The sequence below is a fragment of the Cervus canadensis genome, chromosome 12 (genome assembly GCF_019320065.1).
Source record: "Cervus canadensis isolate Bull #8, Minnesota chromosome 12, ASM1932006v1, whole genome shotgun sequence".
Taxonomy (NCBI): Eukaryota; Metazoa; Chordata; class Mammalia; order Artiodactyla; family Cervidae; genus Cervus; species Cervus canadensis.
In genome coordinates, this window is record NC_057397.1 from 22286568 (window position 1) to 22304369 (window position 17802).

The following is a 17802-nucleotide window of genomic DNA, read 5'->3' on the forward strand; positions in this document are numbered from 1 at the left end:
AGTGCAGAGAATGCTGAAAATTGGGCTAGAGGGCAAGTCAGTAGCTCACTGCCAGGCTGATTTCCTACCAACTTCTTCAGTTTAACTAAACCAGCTTCTCTAGGAAAGGTTAAATCACTGCTGGCCTCAGGAAGAGAACTGTAAGATTCTTCTTATGCAATGAAATTTTGTCTTCCCAAGCTAGTTAGTCTAAGTTGATTTGGCACAATGTTGTTATAAATGGGTTAGCATAGGTTACCTTAGCATTAACATCTCTCCAAGTTCTACTCCACTAAAATCCCTTTTCAAAATCTGGTGTTTTGGAGACCTGCTAGAAGGAAAAAAACAGAATCAAAAAGCACTTGGATGTTGTAGAAGTGTTTAGGGATGAGAATTCCAATATCAGAATGACTGTGCAGCATGTGTTGGACATGGGTTGAAAACGGGCTGAAAATAAGGTGTGGGGGCTTGTCAACTTACAGTTATATGAGGTTCTGGCATATGGCAGATAATTGGATACCCAGAGAAACCTGAACAGTTTAAACATACATGCTAACTGAAGTCACTGGACAAGGTAATCCAAAGTGGACTGGGCTCCTGGGAGAAAAGGCAGGAATTTCATTATTGCAATCCTAAGAATGGCAAATTTTATTATTTCTAAAATGCTTATATACCTGTCATACACTTTTGTAGAATAGACATACATTTGTTTAGGATAGCCACCCAATTATAAACAGCAAAGACTTCAACCTTTCAACGGGACATCAAGATGGATCCTCAACCCAGGGGCACACTAAGATTCAGCTGTGCTATTAAGGCTCGTAACATTAGGCAAATTAAAACTCAAAAACCAATTTCTATGTCTACACAATGGGAATACAATGTATAAGCAGGGTCCTGGAGCTAGGCAGTGTTATCCAGTATCATGCCAATGGAGGTTTGGATAAATGCAATCTGACCTAAGATGTGTTTTTCAGCCCTAAACATGTAAATGCTTAACTTAGCTTCATACTGAATGACCTATATATATTAACTGAAAAGTGATTCCAAGGAGTATATATAAAACATGTATCTATAGATACAACCTAAATCTAAGTACTAGGATTGTTTTATATTTTATTGTATATTTTCTCATCTAAAATATAATTAAGGAACCAGTATCTATAAAAGTTTCCACAACTTACTGAAATTTGCCAAGTTTAAAAGGAGTTATGACAAATGAGCAAGAGTCAGGGCTAGATATTAAGATCTAGCTTCTGAGTTCCTTGCCTTTTATCACACTAGGTTTCTAACCACAGCTGGTCACACTAGAATCATCCCAGGCACCTCTGACAGTTCCAAAGTTAAACCCACACACATGTTCAAAAATCCCAATATTCATCAACAGCAAGATCTCATGTGGCAGTTAACACAATTCTGTTTTCAAATGCTGTCATGTGTAAACTAGCTTATTGGCGCCTGGAAAACAATGGAAACAGGGTCGACCACCACAGGCTATCCATGTAATTCTGATTATTCTACTTAAAAAGTGGAATCAATTCCATAACACAACTCTATTCCTAAGACTTGTCAGTATTATGAATAAAAGTCAACAAGATTTAACAACTGATTATCAATTTATTAAAAAGATTGATTTAGGCATCGGCAATGGTGACTTCCACCTCGACTCCTGGCTCAATACTGATGGAAGTGATCTGCTTGACAATTTCAGAGGGGCTGTGCAGGTCAATGAGTCGCTTGTGGATCCTCATTTGGAATCGATCCCAAGTCTTAGAACCTTCACCACAAGGAGTTTTCCTTGTAGTTATTCTCAGAGTCTGCAACAAGAAAAAATGGAAACCAAGCATTTATGGTCTGTTTTGCTTCCCTAGGACACTTATACAATCATTACAGATTCCATTTGAAAACCTCCCAGGGCCTCAGCCCGCTTTATATACTTTCCAGATACAATTTTTAATAGGAATTCTATTTTCCCGCAGTCACAACAGGACCCTTGGTACTGTGCCAAAGGCACACCAAACACCAGCAGCAAAAACCTTCAACCGTTTTACCTCCAGAAAATACATATTTAACACGTACCAGATTTTATCAGCATTTGACTCTGGGTGTTTACTGTTAGCATCAGTAAATAAAAGTCTTTTAGCAGCCAAATCCCTTACCCTAAAAAGCAAAAATGCATTCTGATACCCAAATGCACATCAGAATTACCTTCGAATTTTTTGAAAAATACAAATGCCCAGGTATTGCTTTTTTTCGCCAAAGCTCCATTTGTTTTTAACGAGCAGCCATGTTTAAAAGCAACTGGACTGTAACAGAACCGTTTACTTTTACCAAGTTTGTTTCAGTTTTCTATTTCATATTCAGTGCTCCCATTTCACTTAGTTCATGTTTCCTAATTTCTCCATCTTCTCTCCAACTACCATTTTCCACCTCCTGTCCCCGACACTCTCACCTTGGTAGGCATCCGAACTGGTCCTTTCACTTTGAGATTCTTTTCCTTCGCGCCTCTGATCAAGTCAGCACACACTGCAGGGAAGTAAAAGCATCCTTCAGTTGGTTCCCTTATGGCACAAGAGCCGGCTCAAAGTCGAACCGCCGCGGGCTCAGAATAGCGTATAAAACGATCACCGTAAGTCAACACAGCAATTCTCTCCTCACCGCCAACACGGCACACACCGAGTGTGGACCACTCTTAACTGCTTTTTGAAAGAGGACGCTGGACCCCGAGCGCCGACCCTGCGCCCAAGAACAAACCCCGAGACCCCCAAATTCGCCGCACTGACCCTTCTCCAGAGACTTCACGTTGCGGCTGGTGAGGGTGATCCTAATCCGGTGAATGGCCACCTCTGGCTCCACGGGAGTCTTGCCGGTGTCTTTAAAGGCCTGTTATCACACAGGTGAGAATAAAGAACCCTTAAGAAGCCTGTCAAGCCCGGGGACCAGAGCGCTCGGAGCCTTCATTTCCTGGCGGCATCTCACAAGCCCATTCCCTGGACAAGCGAGTCCCGTTCCCTCCCTCCAGCCCAGCGTTGCTCCAGGACGCGATCCGGACGCCCCATACTCACCATGGCTGCGGCGCGGCTTCCTGACCGACTTGTTCCTCGGCGTGAGCGAACAGCGGTGAGTCAGGAACAAGAGCAGGCGGCACTGAGCTCCGCTGCAGCGGCGACCGCGTCTTCCTCAAAGAGGAAGGCGTGAGGCCTGCGGGGTGCTTATATAGCCGCGCTCGCGTTTGCATCCGGGTCCCGCACGCCTCTCCGCGCTGCCCCGGAAGAGGAATCGTCCGGCGGGCTCTAAGGCGGCTGCGCGACCCGGGGATGGGGCTCCCCTGAAGGGGCAGGCTAGGCGTGGCTGCGCGCGCCCCCTGTCGGCCAGGCGGAGTCTGAGCGCCGGGAAGTGCAGTCACGGCGGCGCGGTCCTCGGGGGCACCTGGCGGAGGCGATGGGGAGATTACGACCAGACGTAAAACCCCACAAACTCCCCCGCTTGCTGCGCCGACCGCCGGCCCCCGTGCTTGTGGCTTCTACCCTGCAAAGTCCACTGCCCGTAGAAACCGAATCACTCGTGCTCTGTGAAGCGGTAGCTTTTCTGACCACAACTCACGTGGATATCAGGAAAAATGACTGGTCATGTTATTTTTTTTAATTAGCAGTTATTTTTCATAGCCTGGAACATCCTTTCATGATATTTCATCCTCTGGCTTCCCAGGCCAGCAGAAGCATCTGCAGTCTGTTTCTAGAAAGTACGTGAGCGAAGTTCTTCCCTCCGGACCTAAGGGCAAACGCTCCCCGCGCTGCCCGCTTATCTGGGGGCGTGTCGTGCATCCGAGGCCCCCGCCTGGACACCCAGGCCCTCCACCCGATTCAATTCAAAAGCGTGTTATCTCCTCTGTCGGGATAAAGTGAGGCTGGCCAAGATCCCTGAGGACCTCCCCAATACTGAGCGTCTGTCTGTTCATAGTCAGATATGGGACAGAGTACAGTGCACACCCCGAGAGTGGTCGGCTGACCTGGTAGTCAGGACACACATGCTTACAGATGACGGAGTGGTTACGTAGGACGAAATGGGTGAGTTGGGTTTTGATACAGGGCAGAAGTGAGGGTCAATAACCTCCTATTATTTTGCAGGTGAACCTGAGTGCATAAGAGTGATTCGCTCTGACTCAAATCTGATCCTTTCAGTTAGGGGCCTTTCTTGAGCCTTTCTCTTCTGTTCCTTGGAGGGAAATTATACTTGAAACAGATCGAATAATATCATTGACTTTTTCCTGGATCGTCGGGCACAGCTAATACCTGGCTATCTTTGGCTCACAAAGAATATGTTCTAGATTTTGCTTCCATTTAACAAGCAATTTAAGTCTTAAAATTTGGACATTTTTCAGTTCAGTTATTTTAAAATGTCATCCGTTGGCTGTAAATACTTTATTAGTAGAATTTGCAGCAGAAAATCCAAAAACCTGCTTTCTTGTTTTACTGGTTGTAACCTAAATGAGACTTCATAACTTTGGGCTTTCATGTCTTGGCATGGCTTGTGCTCAGTCACTCAGTCATGTCTGACTCTTTGTGACCTTGTGAACTGCAGCCCACCAAGTTCCTCTGTCCCTGGGATTCTCCAGGCAAGCATACTGGAATTCTCCAGGCTTTCCATTTCCTTCTCCAGGGGATCTTCCCAACCCAGGGATTGAACCAAGTCTCCTGTGTCTTCTGCATTGGCAGGTGGGTTCTTTACCACTAGCACCATCTGGGCATGGCTAACAGCCATAAATAGACAAAAATACAATTGCCTAAACTCCCCCAGTAGTGATCAACCACAACTGCATTAGTACTAAGTATGCATCTTCAGAGAAAGCTTACAGCAGCATTCAGGTTTTACTGCTGCTCAAAAGGGACATGAGTTTGCACAAACTCTGGGAGATGGTGAAGGACAGGGAAGCCTGGTGTGCTGCAGTCCATGGGGTCGCAAAGAGTTGGACGTGACAAGAGAGATTGAACAAACACGTGCTCAAAAGACGGCTAGAAATTCAATGGTGGAGTGCTTGAGAAGTACATTTGTGATTGTGGTACATCTATTCTTAGACTTCCTGACTGTAAAAAAGAATTTAAGTATAGGAAAAGGCAAAATATGGCCCAGCATTTATGGGAAAAATTATTTGATGTGACTGGTACTAAGGAAACAGCTGGTTGAGATATTAGATGAATGCAGTGAAAAATATCAGTGTTTTCAAGTATAAGATTTAGTTTCAAACATTTTGTTCTATTTTTCTCTCAAAAGTTATCAACTGCTGCGGTACCCAAATTTGTATTAAAGTTGTAATATTCTAATATTAGTAAGATGTTCATTGAAGAAAAAGTAAAGATTAATGATAAGCACAAAGAAGAATAAAATACAGAATGCTACGTTCAGAGATAGACCACCTATTTACACCCTCAGCTGTGTATATAGCCCTTTAAACTGTGGGCTCAAAATGACAACCCACTCCAGTACTCTTGCCTGAAAAATTCCATGGACTGAGGAGCCTGGTAGGCTACAGTCCATGGGGTCGCAAAGAGTCGGACACGACTGAGTGAATTCACTTCACTTCACTGCATATACAGTTCAGTAAGCTTTATCCACAGAATATTTTGTCACAATAATTATACTTCTGCAACATTCCTTTTAACAACTGTCTTGTATGGGTGAGTCATTCGTCATTTATACAGCTAGCCCTCTGTTTTGGACACTTAAGGTATTTTCACTGCTTCACTCTTACAAAAACAGTACACGAGGCACATGCTTCTAGTCCAGGGTGTCTCAATACCAGCACAGTTGACATTTGGGGCCACCTGAATCTCTGTTGAGGGGGGCTGTCCTGTGTGTTGTAGGATGTCTGGGGTTATCCTGGCCTCTGCCCACTGGATGCCTGTCCCAGCGCCTCCCCTCCAGTTGTGACAAACACATCCCTAGATATCGTCAATGTCCCCCATGGGACAAAACCGCCCCAAAATGACAACCACTGCTGTAGACAGATTTTTTAGCTCAGGCTTAATATCTTAGATCAATGACTAGGTATATTTATTTCTTGATGGCTTCATCAAAGAAAAACATATTTTAAATACTTTGGCATTAAGTAAATTGCCCTCTGGGAAGGTTATACCCCAGTAGATACTTCTTCTGGCAGTGTGACAAAGATTTTTGTGTGAAGAATAGAATTAAATTTTTGTCTCAAGTGTAAAAGTATTCTTTTAAAATTTTTTATTGCAGAATAGTTGATTTAGAATGTGGTGTTAATTTCTGCTGTATAGCAAAGTGATTCAGTTGTATACATATATATTCTTTTTCATATTCTTTTCCATTATGGTTTATCACAGGATATTGATTGAAATTCCCTGTGCTATATAACGGGACCTCATTGTTTATTCATCTACATATCATAGTTTGCTAATCCCAAACTCCCAGTCCATCCCTCCCCACCCCCCTTCTCCCTTGGCAACCAAGTCTGTTAAAAAGGATTCTTAAGACCGTTTCAAAGTCTGTGTTTTCGGTATGACATCCATAGCTTTCTTGCACTAATTTTTGCAGTTCTTTGGAAACTATCTTGTAAAGCCTTTTCCTCCAGGTATTTGTGTGTTTTTGTGGACAGCCATCTGCTGGTCTTTCGCTGCAATGACAGTGTCATCAAACTACCTCCAAAAGGAAATTAACAACAGTTCAAAACAACTCAGTTCATGGTGCCCATGTGTACGCGTGGAAAGAAAATAATAAAAATAGATTGCCGAATGTGGATGACTCTGCTTAGACACTGTTTTATTTAATTTTTGATCTAAATTGCAGTGAGAACTCCTCACTCTGAAATTTCAGAATAGAAACCAGAAAGAGAAAGAATAAAAACTTGGTCTCGTGTCCACCTGTGTTGTGTGGAAAGGAGGCTCCCGCTTCACTAGGATTACAGGTGGGGATCAGAGCACCTAATGTGTACTGTCACCTACATGAGAGTAGCCAACACTGTTGGAAATGGGCTACCTGTGTGAATATCCATTTGTTTGATCCTCATGTCAACCTTGGATTCATAGTCTATATATATGAGAAAGCTGAGCTTAGGTGACCTGCCCAAGGTCACAGGAAAAGCCATTGTCTGAACCCACGCTGTCTAGTTTGAACTCAGAGGCTGCATCTTGGCCACTACCCTGTACTATTTCTCTTTGTGCGTGTGTACCAAGTAGCTTCAGTCATGTTCAACTCTCTGCGACCACATGGACGGTAGCCCACCAGGCTCCTCTGTCCGTGGGATTTCCCAGGCAAGAATACTGGGGTAGGTTGCCTTGCTCTCCTCCAGCGGATCTTCCCGACCCAGGGATCAAACCTGCGTTGTTATGTGTAACCTGCATTGGCAGGCACCTGGGAAGCCCAGTTTCTCAGTATATGTTAGTCTAATCTTCATCACTAGTAGCATTAGAATGTCTGAGAGGTTAAAATCCTCTTATGTTAAAGAAAATGACATAGAAGGGCTTTATAGATTTCACTGTAGTTGAGGTCAGAAATTTCACTGAGCTACTCATATGTGTCCATTTTAAGATCAGTTCAGTTCAGTCACTCAGTTGTGACCGACTCTTTGCGACCCCATGGACTACAGCACACCAGGCTTCCCTGCCCATCACCAACTCCTGGAGCTTGCTTAAACTCATGTCCATCGAGTTGGTGATCCTTGGTGATGCCATCCAACCATCTCATCCTTTGTCGTCCCTTTCTCCTCCTGCCTTCAATCTTTCCCAGCATCAGGGTTTTTCCAGTGAGTCAGTTCTTCACATCAGGTGGCCTGGTATTGCAGCTTCAGCTTCAGCATCAGTCCTTCCAATGAATATTCAGGACTGATTTCCTTGAGGATTGACTGGTTTGATCTCCTTGTAGAGATTCATTTTAAGGTAGACTCTACATTTAAAACATTTTTGTATTGGAGTAGAATTGATTTACAATGTTAGCTTCCACTGTATAGCAAAGTGAATAAAATTATACATTTACATATATCTACTCTCTGAGGTCCTTTCCCCATGTAGGTTGTCACAGACTATTGGGTGGAGTTCTCTGTCCTCTACACTAGGTCCTCATTAGTTCTGTAGTTTACATATAGTAGTGTGTCTGCGTCACAATCTAATTCATCCCTCCCCCTACTTTGTTTTCTACATCTGTGAGTCTATTGCTGTTTTGTAAATAGATTCATTTGTACCTTATTTAAGATTACAATATAAGAAATATTATATGATAAGTGTCTTTATCTGACTGACTTCACTCAGTATGACACTCTCTAGGTCTGTCCATGTTGCTGCAAATGGCATTATTTCATTCCTTTTTATGGCCGAGTGATACTCCATTGTATGATGTACCACATCTTCTTTACCCAAGAATCTTCATTTTTTTAAAAACTCGATTTCAAGTTTTAGTTTTCAATTCCGTAGAAGTCACAGTCAATTAACTCTATTTGCTCATTAACATTGGTCCACAGAGTGAGCAGTGGAAAAGAACCAAGGACACAGGAAGGTCTTCTCACTGACGATGATACATGTGCAGCCTGCTTCGGGGTTGGTAATTTTCAATCTTATTAAACTGCTGAGCTCAGGGAATTCTCTGTAGGGGTGGGGCTGAATGCCGGGCCCTCTGGGCCTCAGTACGCCCCTCCTCCCTTTAATCCTCCTGTTCCTAGGCCTGCAGGCCTAGAGATGCTACTGTCTCTTGTTTCAACCTGAAGAATTATTCAGCGCAGAGTCGTAACCACTGAACTGCCAGGGAAGTCCCAGTAATATTTTGGTAAAGATTAGTTACATGTTTTAACCTGAAGAATTTCTAGCTCTCACAGGTCGCCTGCAGAGGATTTCTATAGCCACACCTTGTGAGTCCGACGTCCTGATCTAATCTGGGCCCCCCTCCATTGGGCCTGCAGAGTCTCTGCCACTGGACCACTGGGGAAGATTTCTACAGCTTGCCTTCCTTTGTGAGAAGAGTGGAGCCCCCGGCTCTCACCACGGGTGAATTCTGCCCCGTCGCTCCTGTATGGGGACGCCCTCTGATGAGACCCCCACGCTCGCCCTCCCACCTGCAATTCCTGTCCTTGTGATCATGCCCTCCTCGTCAGGGAAGGTGCTGGGCTCTCACCTCCACGAATAGATTAACTAAGGTGCTGATCCCTGGCCTGCTGGCCCCCAGTCATTAGCTTTGGTGGAGCAGCTATCCCCACGGGAGACACTGGATGGAGAGGCGTGTGTGCAGGGAATGAAGGCATCTGTGGCCAGCAAGGAGCTGAGGCTCCCGGTGCAACAGCCCCGAAGCACTGAGATGCTGCCAGATGCTCTGGGTGTTGGGAGCCCTCTTCCCCCTGCAGGAGCCTGCAGCTTGAGTGCAGCCTTCACAAGGGACCCTGAGCGGGGTCTCCCCTGAGCCTGCCTGGATTCCCGATCCGCAGGAAGTGAGATCATAACCGTGTGCTATTTTCATCTGCCCACTGGCTTTTCTGTTCAGCGACAGATAACTGCAACATTGCGAATATACAGATTTATTCATTGCTATATTTTTAAATCTGTTACCATTTTTAAATAAGTAAATGTTTTTAAATTTCCCAATTTTTAGTCTCTATTATATAACAAATACCGGACTTCCCTGATAGCTCAGTTGGTGAAGAATCCACCTGCGATGCAGGAGTCCCTGGGTTGATTCCTGGGTCGGGAAGATCTGCTGGAGAAGGGATATGGTACCCATTCCAGTATTCTTGGGCTTCCCTTGTGGCTCAGCTGGTAAAGAATCTGCCTGCAATGCAGGAGACCTGGGTTTGATCCCTGGGTTGGGAAGATTCCTGGAGAAGGGAAAGGCTACCCACTCCAGTATTCTGGCCTGGAGAATTCTATGGACTGTATAGTTCATGGGGTCGCAAAGAGTTGGACACGACTGAGCCACTTTCACTTTCACTTTCACTTTTCATAGCCAATATCTGTAGATATAAGCCACATAAACAAAAGCTCTTGGGGATCCGCAATAATTTTTAAACATATAAAGAGTTCCTAAGACCAAAAAGTTTGAGAGTCACTGTTCTAGAACATTTAAGTTGCCAAAACTGACTCCAGAAAAGAGAGACTGAGACAAATAAACTACCATAGAAAGTATATAGTTAAAAAGTTAAAGTTTATAGTTACCTCTCAAAAAAGCATACATTCTACCAAATCTTTAGGGCACCCATTACCACACTACTCTGTAAACTTTTCTAGGGCATGCAAGAAAAACTTTCAGAGTTGCTTCTTTGGCACCACATATTTTTATGAAAAATAAGGATATTTTCCATAACAAAAAAAGTTTAGTGAGAAGAGTGTCACTGTTTTTACATTTTTGCAAATCTCTTTAATGTCTGGTGTAATAGAGGAAGAAATATCATATCTGTTTTCTGCATCCAGTCTGTCATAATACTCTGTTTTTGTAGAGGCACAGATATGTAGCTGGTAAAAGGAGGATAACTTTAATTATCTTTTCAGATATTCATGGATAGTCTTTGATATACCAAAGCTGGGTGAGTGGTAGTTTCTTCCTTTTTTTTTGTTTTATTTTAGTCTTTTGATTCATTGATTTCTGCTTTTATCTCAATTTTTATTGCAGTCCCTCAGTTTTGTTTTTTTTTTAATTTTTATTTTTTGGTCACACCTCGTGCATGTGGGACCTTCGTTCCCTGACCAGGGATTGATCCCGCACCCCCTGCATTGGAAGAGCAGAGTCCTAACCACTGGACTGCCAGGGAAGTCCCAGTAATATTTTTTTAAAGATTAGTTACAGTCGGAACCTGAAACCATATCCCTGACCTTTTTGTACTCTCTTACATTAAAAAAACATCAGTCTCTAGTGCCTTGCTGGAGAAGGAAATGGCAACCCACTCCAGTATTCTTGCCTGGAGAATTCCATGGACCGAGGAGCCTGGCGGGCTACGGTCCATGGGGTGGCCAAGAGTCGGACACAACTGAGCAACTAACACACACACACACTAGTACCTTGAATGGATCTTTTACATTTACTCGTGCATAATTTTGCAACATTGTGCATTGGTCCTTTGGAAAATATTGATTCACTGGCTTATGCAGCTCTTCTAAATGTTTGATTATATAATTTTAAAATGTCACATCTGTTAACATCACTACAGTAAAGTCGTTATGTATTGGGATGCTGTGATTCAAGTTCATGGTGGCAGCTACATGTTTTCCATAGTTCGAATTTTTGCCTGAAGCTCAGATTTTTATTATTGATAACTGACTACTGATTGTTTTCCTTGTTAATGGGCTCACTTCATTCATTCCCCAGGAAATGTCTGCCAGATACTCCAGTCTGAATAACCACAGTTTGTCTTTCGGTTCTTTTTATATATATTAGAAGTGGGACTGCTGGATCACATGTAGTTTCTTTTTACATTTCTTTTAGGAACCTCAATACTGTTTCAATACTCAATAGAGGGGACTTCTCTGGTGGTCCAGTAGTTAAGAATCTGCCTTGCAATGCAGGGGACGCAAGTTTGATCCCTGGTCGGGGAACTAAGATCCCACATGCTGTGGGGCGGCTAAGCCCATGCATAACAGCTAAAGAGTCTGCACCTCAGTGAAGATCCTGAGTGTCCTGAGTGCTGCAACTAAGACCTGAAGCAGCCAAATAAATAAATAAATATTAAAAAGAATACTCAATAGAGACTGCTGCACAGTTTTACAGTCCCACCCATAGTGCACAAGCATTTCAATTTCTCCACATCCTCAACACTTGATATTTTGGGATATTTTGCCAGTAGTCATCCAAATGGATGTTAGGTGATACCTTGTTTTGGTTTTGATTTGCATTTCTGTGATGATTAGTGATAATGAGCATCTTTTCATATGCTTTGTATATCTCCTCTGGGGGTGTCTGAATTCCTTTGCCCATTTGAAATTCAAGTTATTTGATTTTAGTTGTTGAATTGTAGGAGTTTGTCATATATCCTGAATGTAACCCGTTATCAGATACACAGCTTGCAAATAATTCCTTCCATTCCCTAGGTTGCCTTTTCACTTTGTTTCCTTTTATGTGCACATGTTTTGAAGTTTGGTGTAGTCCCATTTGTTCATTTTTGCTTTTGTTGCCTATGCCTTTAGTGTCATATCCAAGAAATTATTGCCAAGTCCAATATCGTGAAGGTTTCCTCCTATGTTTTCTTCTAGGAATTTTATAGTTTTAGGGTTTATGTTTAGATTTTAATCCACTTTGACTTAATTTTTGCATATAGTATAAGGGTCCCATGTCATTCTTTTGCATGAGGGTATCCAGTTCCCAGAACCATTTGGTCAAGAGACAGTCCTTTCCCAACTAAGTGGTCTCAGCACCCTTATCAAAAATCATTTGACAGTGTAAGTGAGGGCTTATTTCTGGGCTCTTTTATTGTATTCCATTGGTCGATTTCTCTGTCTTTATGCTAGTACCATGCTCTTTTGCTTACTGGGTCTTTGTAATGTTTTGAAACAGGAAGTGTGAGGCTTTCAAATTTGTTCTTCTTCAAAATTGTTTTGGTTATCAGAGGTCCCTTGAAATACCCTATGAATTTAAGGATGAATTTTTCTATTTCTGAAAATTTTCCATCGAGGTTTTGATGGAGATTATGTTGAATATGTAGATAGAGTAGTATAGGCATTTTAAACAATATTAAAGTCTTCCAATCCATGAACATGAGATGTCTTTCTATTTATCTGTATCTTCTTTAATTTCTTTCAGCAACATTTTGTAGTTATCGGGGTATAAGTCTTCTATGTCGTTGGTTAGGTTTATTCCTAAGTATTTATTCTTTTTGATGTATTACAAATGGAGTTGTTCTCTTGATTTTCTTTTCAGATTGTTCATTGTCAATGTATAGAAATGCAAGTGACTTTTGTGACTTTTCATTTTTAAATGTTTATGTTATAAAGAATTTTTAGAAATTTGAGAAGAGTTTTAAAAAAGGAAGAAAAGAAACATTCATAGTTCCCCAGACAACCAGCCCCAAACAAACAAAACTTTTCAGTCTTTTTGTCTGTATATTTTATGAAAAATGTGTTGATTTTTAAAAGGTAACAAACTAATACAAAGTTTTAGACTCTTCCTCATTCACTTAATGATGTAGTACAAGTATTTTCATATTATCACCACCATCATAACATTTTGAATCAACTGTGTATTGTAATTTATTTAATCATTTTGGATATTTACCTTGTTTTGAATTTTTCTCCAGAATAAATGGCCCTGAGTGAACATTCTGTTCATCAAACTGCTTCTTTTATGTTTTAATTAGCATTTGGTAAGATGGATTTCCAGAGACATAATTATTGAATCAGTGAATATAAATGTTTTGGAGAATCTTGATATACAGTGCCAAACTGCAAGTACTTTCCAAATTATTGTATCCTATCCTGTCACCAGCAGTGCATGGAAGATCCTGTTTTGCCACAACTTCATTAGCAGTAAGGATTTTGTGCAGGTATGTATTTTTAAGACACTATTTTTAATTTGCAGTTCTTCAGTACTTGTGAGATATTTTCCTTTTTTTAATATTTGTGTCCTAAATGTATTTTCTTTATTATGAATTGACTTGTCAAGATTTTTTTCTGTTTCCCTATTAGGGCATGATAATTTTTTAGTTTTATTTTTATGTGTTCTTTATAGAAAAAAAAAATTAACCTTTTTTCCCAGTCACATTTTGGCTAAATATTTTTCTCAGTCCCTTGTTCATATTTTATTTATTCACATTTTAATATACAGAAGTTGTAAGTTTTATATAATTAAACCTGACAATCTCCTTTATACATTTTTTCACTGCTTTTATAAAAACTTGGAGATCTCCTCCTGCAAATTCGTATTAACTATTCGATTCTATTTTCCTCCAGTTTTACAGATGCTCTCTAATCCATCTGGAAATGATTTTGGTATGTGGTATGTAAAGTATTTATTTAAAAATATATATATATAGTTTTAGTAAAACTGTTGGTGGTAGGCTAAAAGCTCCTTGAAAACAAGAAGCATGACTGATTCACTCTTTGGTTTCCTCGACTTTCCCAGACGGCACAGTCACCAAACATGGCTACAGTCAGGAGAGACGGGTACCCCCTTCCCTCTGCTGGGGACACTGCCTGCCTGTCCTGTGAGTGTCCTGACACCTCCCCAGGCCGCTGCCCTCTATCCCTTGAGGACTTTCCTCTTCGCAGGCACGGAGAAGCGCACCCCAGCAGTGAGCCAGCAGCGCCCCCTGGCGCCTCCTTCCTTCCAGTGTTCTCCTTTCAACTCCACATAAAGCCTCCACTCACTCCAGGGGCAAATTCCTGAAAGGAGCCTCAAAACAGCTTTCTCCTTCCTTCTCTAGGGCAACCCTGATATCCTCTTCAGGGTAAATTTATTTTCCATTTGAACAGTTCCTCCCAATTAAGGAGAAGTCATTTTGTTCCTGGTTGCGGTTGTGTCCTTTTGATGGGGAGAGGCAGAGGGATTGTGGGTGGGGGCCAGCTGTTAATAACAGCCCCAGCTTCTTAATGGTCTCTTCCATGAGGTCTTTGGGCCTCTTTACCGGCCTCCCTGATGGCTCAGCTGGTAAAGAATCCGCCTGCAATGCAGGAGACTTGGATTCGATCCCTGGGTTGGGAACAGCTACCCACTCCAGTATTCTGGCCTGGAGAATTCCATGGACTGTATAGTCCGCGGGGTCGCAAAGAGTCTGACACAACTGAGTGACTTTCATTTTCAGTTTCACAAATAAAACACCGATCATGGGGTTTCCTCTACTCTCATCAGGTGCCTGCCCGGTTGTGAGTTCCAAATAAAGATCTGACTCTGGGACCGTCTTCAGAGAATTAGGAAAAAAAAAAAAAAACTTCTTTAAAATTAGATTTTTGTTGCCTAAGGAGAAATCTGTAAAATATGGACAGTGGGAAGAATGCTGATAAATGTAATCTAAAAGTTGTCCTCAAATCTAAATTAAATCTAAATCTAAATTAAAACCAATACTGGATAGTGGACCTGTTGTTGTTGTTTGGATGCTAAGTCATGTCCGACTCTCTGTGACCCCATGGACTATAGCCTGCCAGGCTCTTCTGTCCATGGGATTACCCAGGTAAAAATGCACGAGTGGGTTGCCATTGCCTTCTCCAGGGGATCTTCCCGACCCAGGGATGGAACCCGCATCTCCTGCATTGACAAGCAGATTCTTTACCACTGAGCCACCAGGGAAATACACAATAGCAGAAAATTCAGAAATAATTGTGGAAAGAAACATTCCAGGAGACAATGAGTGATGGTCACGTGATCTACCCAGAGTAGACCAGTGTGACCCTTGTCATGACATTCACTTTAGAAATAGGGGAGAAAACAGGTTATTTTTTCTGTCTTTAAAAAAGATCCTTACTCTTCATCTTGTGGCAGAAATGAAATTTCTTAAGGACGTCACAATTACTGAGTGTTTGACAAATATTTGGTCAGACGGACAGTATAGTGTGTTCTAATATGAGATTTACTGTTCCTAAAAGGGGCAAGGTCTACTTCCAGTTCTGAAGCCAGGGAGATTCTGTAACTCGACTCCTCTGTAAGAGGACTGGCTTCTGGCATTGGCTGCCATTATTCTGTCAAGGTTATTTTTTTCCCCTCCTTTCCCTTTAAATTTCTTCTGGCTGCACTCTATTATTCCATAGACCTTTAGGTTTTCCCTTTTTGTAATCTGATGCCCTATCCAGCAGTGTTCAGGAAGCTGTCTTGCTTTTAGCTCAGTCCTTCTCAGCTGCTTCTGCTTTCCTTAGCTGAATGGGTGGCTTGTGTTTTTCTTTTAGTCTTTTGGGGGAGACTGTAGTGTTTTATTACTCTATTATAAAGAAAGTATGGATTACTCATAGTGAGTTAATGCACATGTATCAGCATAATCAAAAAATATTTAGTTCAATCACTTTGATATTGTTTGTTTATTAAAATTCTTTTCATAGAAAAACCACATTAAAATATGTCCCTATCATACTCACCTGGGAGGAGAGATACCATGATCAGGAAGGTAGTTTTCCCAGGGTGAGGCTCATCCATTGCACTCCTGATGTGCTGACCTCTGTGACTTCCCCAAATGTGGGAATCTCAACCACATAATTTGTGGTAGTAGGGGACTGTGTTCATGCTATCCCCTAAAAAAAAATATGTCCCTATCATCCATCTTCTCCTAAGACCTAGCCACACATTCAATTTCTTTTTATTTTTGAATCTAGTCTTGATTTTCATCAGTTATACATGCACATCAAAGAGTCAAATAGTTGCACTAGAATTATTTCCCCCACCCACTGCCCCCCAAATCCCTTAGGATGTCACACAAATTCTTAGAGTCTCCCAACTTTTTGCTATCAATTTTGTTGTCTAAGTCTGCACCTCTAAATAGTGTGCTTACGTAGACTCTTCTTGATTTGTTTAGTTTCAGTTTTTATTTAGTGACTTCTCTCTTTGGAAAATTAGGATCACTCCTATTCCTGTTCTCTATAGTCATAATTCCTCTCCATTCTTCCTTTCATCATTTTTATGTTATAGCTCCGATTAGATCAACATACTGTATTACATCATTAGAACTCTACAAGGCTATTTTGAACTGAATCATTTCTTATGAAAACTGGCTTTTCTTGTGTTGCCCAATATTTCATGCCCCCTAAAGGCTAATAAACTTTCTGTTTTATTTGCTTTGTTTTCTCTGTACTCATCATTAAGTTAAATCCAGACACTCTTCAAATTATGGAAGTATTCTTTCAGTCCATTCAAACACAGATATTCATTTACTTTATTGTCTTTGAGTCTTCAGACCTGTTCCAGTCTGCCTGTGATCTTTACTCACCATCAGCTTTGCCCTTTGTCTCTGTATTGTACTGATGTCCTGGATCCTATGTTCTCTTTTTCTTCTTCTTTGGTTTATATACTTGCTTTTGGTGGAGTAAACCCTCAAGTAGTTTCCTGAGAAAAGGTGCACAGAAGTAAAATTTTGAGACCTTGCCTGTGTGGAGAGGTCTTTAGTCAGCTTGTCCATTCAGTTGATAGTTTGGCTGGGTATAGAATTCTAAGTTGGAAATGATTTTCCCTCAGAATTTTGTAAGTAGTAGCCTCTATTATCTTCCAGGATTCTTATCTTTGGTATGTGATCTGGATTTTTAATAAAATTCCTGGAGGTTTCAGGACTTTCTCATTGCCCGTACTGTTCCAAAATCTTACGGTGATATGCCTTCTTGTAGTGTTTTCATTCATTGTCTGGGAAATCAATACTAAATCTTTTCTATCTGGAAAGTTTTGTTTCCTAAATTGTTGATACTTTTATCCTATTTTCCATGTTTTTCTCTTCCTAGGCTTCCCAGACTGAGCCTCCCATTGCCTTGTCTTGTTATTTTCAATGTATTTTGCTTTTCTCCTGGTTTCTGAGAAATGCATTTATGTATCAATTTTCCTAATGAATTTTGATTTATATTATTACCATAGCTTTAACTTCAAAGCTCTCTATATTGTTTTCTAGGTTAAAAAAAAAATAGAACCTTGTTTTTTTCAAGTAGCCAATAGTTCCTTTTATAGATCTCTAAGGGTAACATTTTCTTTTTATTTTCCTCTTTCATATTAAAGGATTTTTTATAAAAGAAATAAACTGAGCTGTCTGCTCCCATTTAATTCATTCATGCTTAGTTGCTAAGTTGTGTTCAACTCTTTGCAACCCCATGAACTGTAGCCCACCAGGCTCCTCTAACTGTGGAATTTTCCAGGCAAGAATACTGGAGTGGGTTGCCATTTCCTTCTCCAGGGTATCTTCCCAACTCAGGGAGTGAACCTACATCTCCTGCACTGGGA

General features: G+C 41.4%; 1 protein-coding gene and 2 non-coding genes across 3 annotated transcripts; 1 reads left to right on the forward strand and 2 right to left on the reverse strand.

Moving 5' to 3' along the window:
* Window positions 1–1576: 1576 nt before the first annotated feature.
* RPS20 (ribosomal protein S20) lies at window positions 1577–3225 on the reverse strand. The gene is made up of 4 exons (XM_043483949.1): window positions 3045–3225; window positions 2763–2862; window positions 2432–2505; window positions 1577–1796 (listed from the first exon to the last, which is right to left on the reverse strand). The coding sequence occupies exons 1-4, from the start codon at window positions 3045–3047 to the stop codon at window positions 1614–1616; spliced, it is 360 nt and encodes a 119-aa protein (XP_043339884.1). The 5' UTR covers window positions 3048–3225; the 3' UTR covers window positions 1577–1613.
* LOC122451552 lies at window positions 2576–2642 on the reverse strand. The gene has a single exon (XR_006272450.1). It is a non-coding gene; the product is annotated as a small nucleolar RNA U54 (small nucleolar RNA).
* A 12732-nt stretch (window positions 3226–15957) lies between the features above and the next one.
* LOC122451556 lies at window positions 15958–16121 on the forward strand. Its single transcript, XR_006272453.1, has one exon. It is a non-coding gene; the product is annotated as a U1 spliceosomal RNA (small nuclear RNA).
* The last annotated feature ends 1681 nt before the right edge of the window (window positions 16122–17802 follow it).

Bases quoted from the DNA above. Each gene is read 5' to 3' on its own strand.
- RPS20 (XM_043483949.1), bottom strand. The intron at 2,506-2,762 runs GTCAGTGCGGCG...ACTTCCCTGCAG, and splicing joins CGTGAAGTCTCTGGAGAAGG to TGTGTGCTGACTTGATCAGA. The intron at 1,797-2,431 runs GTGAGAGTGTCG...TTCTTGTTGCAG, and splicing joins CAGTTCGGATGCCTACCAAG to ACTCTGAGAATAACTACAAG.